Source organism: Octodon degus, unplaced genomic scaffold (genome assembly GCF_000260255.1).
Source record: "Octodon degus isolate 3935 unplaced genomic scaffold, OctDeg1.0 scaffold00290, whole genome shotgun sequence".
NCBI classification, from domain to species: Eukaryota; Metazoa; Chordata; class Mammalia; order Rodentia; family Octodontidae; genus Octodon; species Octodon degus.
The window spans coordinates 1359102-1366857 of NW_004524866.1; the positions used below are offsets into that span (position 1 = coordinate 1359102).

Genomic DNA, 7756 nt, shown 5'->3' on the forward strand with positions numbered 1-7756 from the left:
TGTGGTGCTGGGGGATTGAACCGCGGTCCCTTGCTAAGCTTGTTCTAAGTAGGTGCTTTAGACCACTGAGCCATCTCTCCAGCCCCAAAAGTAACAGCTTATTACGATTTCTTTTTTTTATTTTTTTAATCTTTTTGGTGGAACTGGGGATTGAACTCAGGCCCTTGCGCTTGCCAGGGAAGCGCTTATTCCACTGAGCCATCTCCCCGGCCCCTATGGTTCAACTTTGAATAAAGAACTTCTGTGTATATTATTAGAAAATAAGTTCAGTGATAAGACTTCTTTCTTAAAGATCGTGTTTTCTCTCTGATCCCAGCCATAAAAATTTTCTCTGGTTTTGCCAAAATGATATAGCACTTGGGGACAAAGATGCAGCCCAGCAGACCTGCACTAGAGGCCAAGATGGAGAAGACCTCCATGGCCACCATGGCCTTCCCCTTGCTGCTGTGGTACACGGGCAGGAAGGTGACCCACACGCTGCAGAACACCAGCATGCTGAACGTTAGGAACTTGGCTTCGTTGAATGTGTCAGGCAGGTTCCTGGCAAGGAAAGCCACAGTGAAGCTCACCAGGGCCAGGGAGCCCAGGTATCCCAGGACACAGTAGAAGGCAGTGAGGGAGCCCTTGTTGCACACGATGATGATGTGACCATGTTCAGAGTGAGCATCTGTGTCAATATAGGGTGGATTTGTCCCCATCCAGATGCCACACAGAGAGAGTTGGATCAGGGAGCAGATGGGGATGATGGAGTTTGGTGCCCCTGACACCAGCAACTGCCTCATTCTTCTACCTGGAGCTGTGGCCTGAAAGGCCAGCACCACAGTAATGGTTTTGGCCAAGACAGTGGAAACAGCCACAGTGAAAACAAGTCCAAACATGGTCTGCTGCAGGATGCAGGTGGCTGTGTTGGGACGGCCAAGGAAGAGCAAGGAGCAGAGGAAACAGCAGGTGAGGGAGATGAGCAGGGTATAGCTGAGAGCCCTGTTGTTGGCCTTGACGATGGGAGTGTCTCTGTGCTTCACAAAGAGCCCAAGAACAGCAGCTGTGAGGACAGTGAGACTCAGGGCAGTGCCAGACAGAGCCTTCCCCAGGGGGTCTTCATATGTCAGAAATGTCACAGACTTTTTGAGGCAGTGGTCTCTCTGATTGTTGGCATATTGGTCATCAGGGCACTTCACACATTGTTCCATATCTAGAAAAAAATTAAAATTGTGACTTTCCTACATTTAGTATTTTCATTTTTAGAAGCCTATGCCCAGAAATTCATTGGAGTTGCTTGGACCAAATTGTCATTTTTGGTAGGTTTTTTGTTTTGTTTTCTTTTGTTTTTTTGCTTTTTCTTTCATTCTCTGTGTTTTATTTTATGTGGGACTAAGCTCAAAATTTACCCTGAGATATATTTCAAACCATTTTAAATTTTCTTAGTTTGAGAAAGCATGTCCTTAAATCATTAGTTTGCCATTACTGTCTTCTGACTTAAAATCTTTTCTTTTTCTCAGCTCCCAGATACCTCGACTGCAGGCAGGCAGAACCACATCTCACTTTTCCCTGATTTTCTAGACACAAGTTAACGAAACTGTATATAGAGATTAACTCCAAAATAACATTGTTTCTCAATGTTTTCCTTTTAAATCTGGCATATACATAAAACATTGTATTTTTGCTGAGTAATAAGATCAATCTTTATCATTTACTTTACTTATGTGATCTACGTCAAATCTCTATTAATGCTTCCCCAGATATTTCATGTAATACTAAAGCTATAACTTCTGTAAAAATGGCCGTTTTTCTAATCACATGTAGATATTTTTACTTGTTAAACCCCGTATTCTATGTCCATATTATCCTTGAAGTTCTGTGGTATAGTCTCCAATACCTTCCACAGGGTTTCTCCCCTTCTGTCTTATGCATTCCCGAGGAATGGGGATCAATCCTAAAAGCTGGACTGGGCGGTCCTAAGCATATTTTACATCTAAACAACCCCCTACATCCAGTCAAACTCAGCCTTTCTGAGCATGGGCTCTGTGTTAATAATGGTGTCAGTCACCGGAATTTGGAGTGGTCCTGCCCTTGTCTTTACTGTAATCTTGCTGTGGTTCCAAAGGTTGTAAAGGGTGGGCTTTATTACTGCTCTGCATTAAACTTCACAATGGAGATGGAGCACAGAAACTGTGGTTAGAGGGCCAGAATTTGTCTTCATGAAATAATGCTTTTAATGAAACTAGAAAAATACATCAATGTCCTTAGGTGTGACAATGTCTATGTGTTCTTCCAAACAATTAGTAGACTGAGACAAGTCTATCGACTGTTTGAGGCATTCTGAGACAAATTAGTGATATTCTGTCTTACCATAAGAAATAAGAATACCTGGGCACAGAGACCACTCATAATGCAAATTTTGATTCCATTCCTAATAGGGCAAAAAGCAAACAAAAAGAAGGATGAATAAGAATAGCAGAAAAGGAATATGAATTTGAATGAGTTTTGAAGAAGAAAATATGTTTTCTGACAGGCAGTAACCATCCATAATTTGACAATGAAGGAAGTGTTTTACCTTTGTGTCCTCTACAACACTTTTACCATTTCTTGTCGATGGAATGAAGATAACACAGAGTGAGAATTTGTCCCCAGAACATACTCCTACCTGTGTCATTGGTTATCTCATTGTCTACACATGGGGTGCAATCAAAACAGCAAGCAGACTTTCCCTCCTGAGGACTTTTTCGAAAGCCAGGACTGCAACTATCACTGCAGACTGAGTGAGGAGTCTAAGGAAAAAAATATATGTTGGTAAATTTTTAGACATTTACTTACTTCATCCGAGCTAGAGGGATAAACTTAATTTGTACATGTACATAAGCAGAACTATGTAGTTGCATGCTAAGCTTTTTTCATGATATGAAATATACTTAGAAATTAATAATTAAATGCATTATAATTCCTCTCATCAGAAAGGCTGTAACATTTTTAATTAAAAACTTACTATTGTTACTGAATTTTCACATATGACCATTATGTGTTAAAAATGTGGAGCACAAACCCTGTGCCAGTAGTTAGTTTACTTGTGGTTCGTAAGTGTGCCGTGATGAGATGCCACATACCTCTGTATCTCCTGCGGCCCACTCTATCATATCTTCAGATACAGTCATTTTATGGCCGTGTGGAGCTTGGGAAGAAAATGTGCCAACTTTAAACTTAAGTCTAAGTCCTTCCGGAAAATTCCAGAAATTGACAATGTCATACTCTGAATCCAGTTTCTGTCTGTCATCCAAATTCACTAGGTCCCCAGCAGGATTGGAAAACTGAATAGTCTTCAGAAAGAGATGCAGCTAAAAAAGATATATCATCCTATGAGGACAGGGCTACAGGAAAAGACAAATACTATGGGTCAGGTGCAGATTATAAGCGTCTTTAACCCGATTTTCCTAAAGCAACCTTAACACTGGTAGCTATTACATTAGAGCACACAAATATTTCTGACCTAGAAAGTCACCAACTGCAAGAAATTTCACCCAGATTCAGGAAAAAAAAAACCTATGAAAGACTATTTAAAGAAGGTGTAGAATTGTGTTGGGGCGAAAAATCAAATGTAGAATCAAAGCATATAAACACGCACAACTTCTATTATCTATCTGATTATTCACATAGAGTCTACCTTACAAATGTGTTCATACACAGTTAGATTAAATGGCATTTAGTTTTGTGACTACAAGTTTTCCTGCTGTCCTTTAAGAACAATATGAAACATATATTATACATGTATAAAGCATTGACCTCCTCTAGGCAGAAGCAAGGAGCTGGCCTCATGTTCCCTTCTGCTTGCCAGTGGGTCAATCGCCTCAAGAATCACCTCCTTAATGATGTGTGATTCTCAATGTCTAGTATGTTGTAGAAATTGTTCTAGGATTCTTAGGTGAAGCACAAAGAATAACCTGAGAGAGGTTATTTGATGACACAATCCACCATCTAAGGGAAGACACATTACCTTCCAGGGGGGAAACATCCTCACTTGTTTATTTCTGAGCGGTGTCATCTGTACTTCTTCTAAAACCGTGGCATGGAGGGCATGGGCCACAGCATACACAGCATTGTATATATTGTAACTCTTATCACTCATTGCTGTTTCAAAACTATTCAGAGGCAACAAAGCCAGAGAGGCATTAGGGGTACAGTTCTTCAAGGCACAGTCAGACTCAGAGAATGAGCAGTCAAATTTCTTGAACCAATACATAACAAGGTAAGTGTCCTCTGGGTATTTAAAGGGGGTAGCTGCCCGGACAAAATCTTTGAAGCCTGAAATCTCTTCACGATGGTGTGAAAAAACAAGAATCCCATTTAACGGGTCACTGATGAAATTTCTTCCAGTCAGGTCAACATGCCATTGTGAGTTTGTCACCCAGACTTTCCAAGTCACTAAGTTTTGCACTATGCTGTAGTTTACATCATTTGCACTATCAGTGTCACAGTAAATGACCACCACATTGGCAGATGACATCACTACAGTCAGAATGTCATTTTTTTTTCCAGCTGGGTGATAGGACACAGCCACAGTTGACACCATGTTCACAAACGCCACACAGACTCTGTTCCTGTCCATCTCAGCTCTTATATCTGAGAGAAACTGAAGACCCTTATGGCTCTCTGTGATGAGCAGGCCCACCCATGTCCAGTGGAAATGAAGCATTAATGACACCATGGCAAGGGCCAAATATGTGTCCTTTGGGGCCACCTGATGGAAAGAAGGATACTGGCCACTGTCCATCAGTGTAGGATCAAATGAGCCAAAGGTAACCTTTAAGGAAAAGAACACTGGGTAATATAGTAGAATGTTGATGAAAAGCACAATAGTAATTCTAAGTGTACTGAATGACACCACCAAGTGCTGGAAAGAGACACATGCTCCTCCCATTATTATCAACATCTGCCACAGGAGAAGAGTTTTAATGAATGAATATATTCAGACATCATGGAAACATATTTCTTCCTCTTTTTCCTTTCTATTTGTTGCCAAAAGAGACAAAGTAGCAAAATTGGAAGTAGTTCACTAAGTCTCTCTGTTTAGATTCTGGTTCAATAATGAAAAATACTAATATGAGCTTCATTTTTCACCCTTAATGTTATGGATAGGTGCCGCATAATGGAAGTGTTTCCTTCATTTCCTGTCCCACCAACCCTCACCTGTGGAAATCTGTAGAGCTCCAGCAGTGGTCCAATCTGAGCTGAGGTTTCCCATGACATTTCTGTCAGTACTGCTGCACACATGCGATCTCTCCTGCAAATGTAATTAGGAATCTCGTGTTGTCCTGTGAGCACAATGAAGGAATTCTCTAGTATCCTCCAATGACTACTAATGAAATTATGGACCTCATAGCCCAGAGAAATATTTGGTAAAAGATGAGGATTCCTGTTGATCTCATCTATGGCAAAAATGAAGGCCAGGTAGTTCTGATAATTGCTAGCTGTAAGCCTGAATAGGGAACACAGAGGACCTTAAGAAAAGATATCATCATTGATCATCTTCAGTTCCAGTCCTACACCATTTGAAACCTGAATGTTCATGTTCTTTGCACTCACTCATAAGAAGCAAGTATGCATGTGATGATGTTATGGCTTCCAAGATAGCTCAGCGATCTAAGAGCTTGTTTGGCAAGTGCAAGATCCTGTGTTCAATACCTAGTACCACATGATGTGCCAGACCAGGTACCACAGGCATAGAAGTACATGGTTTTAATCCAAGCACTGTGCAGGCTCACACTGGAGGATTACTACAAATCTGAACTGCACAATGAGACCTTATATTCAATAAATATATAATTTTTAAATAAAAGTAATGGGAAAAAAATAAAGGTAGAATATTAACTTTTTGGAGGGCAATTTAAATTAGATCAATAGTGGCATAAATTTCTCATGAAAGAATTTAGCATCCTTATTAGACTCCAAGAAGAGTTGCTTTAACATTATGTTTTATTTATCATGGAGTTAAAATTAGCTTCCTATATATATTCAGAATAAATTTTTGGTATACAATTACAGTGAGTAGGTCTTTAGAAATATATTCTAAATATAAAATGGAAGATACAACTTGAATTTCTTCCAAGTCAAAATTTAGATTATGCTTAAAGAATAGATCAGTGAGTCATAATTAAGGAGGTTGAAAGTCAGGAGTACAAGTTCACCCTCCCTCCAAGGATTCACCGCATAGACAGCTGCTCTACCCTTTTCCTTCTAAAGATGTATTTAAAGAAAGCTGAACCTAGTGTTGACTGCGTGCAATCATGTTTGAATGTTTTGTCATGAAGTATCTTAAGGAACTTTTACATCAAGAGCACTTTCTTTAAAAATCTTGTGGAGTCCTAGCTCAGGTGCAGTGAGTGTGAAGGAGAGCTTCCTGCTACCCTGTGCCGGCGGGAAGAGTCCCAGCCCAGGGGTACTGTGGGCCAGATCCTCTCCCACCCCGTTGGGCTGACCTCCAACACTCCACAGGACCTCCCCCACCACGCCAGCTGAATAGGAATTTCTGCAGCACCGGGAATCCCCAGACCCAGTCCAACCCAGGTCCAGTGAGTGTGTGGGAGAGCTTCCTCTTCTCCCTACTTCACCTTGCCAACTCCAAGCACAGCTCAGGCGTGGCACACACGTCTGGGGTGTAACCATGCAGCTGCAATCCCTGCAGAGTGTAGAGGATAGATCCACCCAGCTAGTCCACAAGCAGAACATCTTGCCAAAGGGGCACAACAGGTACACCCTCAAGAGCAACAGCGGGAAGGAGCAGAGCACATCAGCCAGACCAAGCCAGACACAGCTGGATAAGTCCAAACTTTGTAGAGCTGCCACTGAAATTCAGTACATGCGAAGGTTATAACTACAGCAAAGATCTACAACAAAGGGCAGAAAACAGTGCTACACAAAATGATGAGAAGGAACAAAATGCAACCTAAGAAACCAAACCCACCCGTAACAAGGGGAGAGGACACTAACACAGAACAAATTGAAAATGACACAGATGAAAGCAATGAATTAATGGCTTCTGAAATAAAGAAACAGCTGCAGAACGATATAGAGGACGTCAGATTGGAAATAAAAAAGAAATCACTGAATTAATAGCATCTGAAGTAAAGAATCAAATGCAGAAACACATGGAAGAAACCCATGCCCACCCAGAACAAGTGCGGAGGACACTAGCTCGGCTCAAATGCATGAATTAATAGAGTCCATAGTAAATAGACAACAGCAGAAAGATATAGAGGAAAGCAGAGCGCAATTCTTTTCTGAAATAGAAAAAGAACTCTCAGAAATCATAGCAGATGAAGTAAAGAAGAAACTACAGAAACATAGACACAAAAGCCAATCTGAAAAAAACACTGCTTTAAAGACTTTATAACTGCTACTAAAGAAGATATTAATAAAAAAATAGAGATTAGAAAAATGACAGATTCCTTGAATGAGCAATAGAGGAAAGAAATAGATCGCATGAAGCAGAGTCAAATACATATAGAGGAAATGAAAATCTCAATCACAAGCTTGCAAAACAGTTTAAGTGAAAATGAAGACAGAGTTTCAGATCTTGAAGATGCTGGTGTAGCTACTGAAAAGGTAAGAAAGGATCTCTTAAAAACAATGAGAATGCAGGAAAGAAAATTCATCACCTCCAAGATGATGCAAATATGAACAATGTGAGACTAATAGGCATCAATGAGAAAGAAGGAGTCAACACAAATGACATTAAAAAAATATGGGCAGAAGTAATAGCAGAAAA

General features: G+C 40.5%; 1 protein-coding gene across 1 annotated transcript in view; it reads right to left on the reverse strand.

Moving 5' to 3' along the window:
* Positions 1–266: 266 nt before the first annotated feature.
* The window catches only part of LOC101565484 (vomeronasal type-2 receptor 116-like), an 18285-nt gene continuing 10795 nt past the window's right edge, over positions 267–7756 (reverse strand). Inside the window, exons 2-6 of the mRNA XM_012512931.1 lie at positions 5179–5467; positions 3986–4792; positions 3102–3329; positions 2645–2768; positions 267–1192 (exon numbers count right to left, since the gene is read on the reverse strand). Of these exons, the coding sequence (XP_012368385.1) occupies positions 267–1192; positions 2645–2768; positions 3102–3329; positions 3986–4792; positions 5179–5467 (2374 nt within the window). The remainder of the gene's footprint in view (positions 1193–2644; positions 2769–3101; positions 3330–3985; positions 4793–5178; positions 5468–7756) is intronic.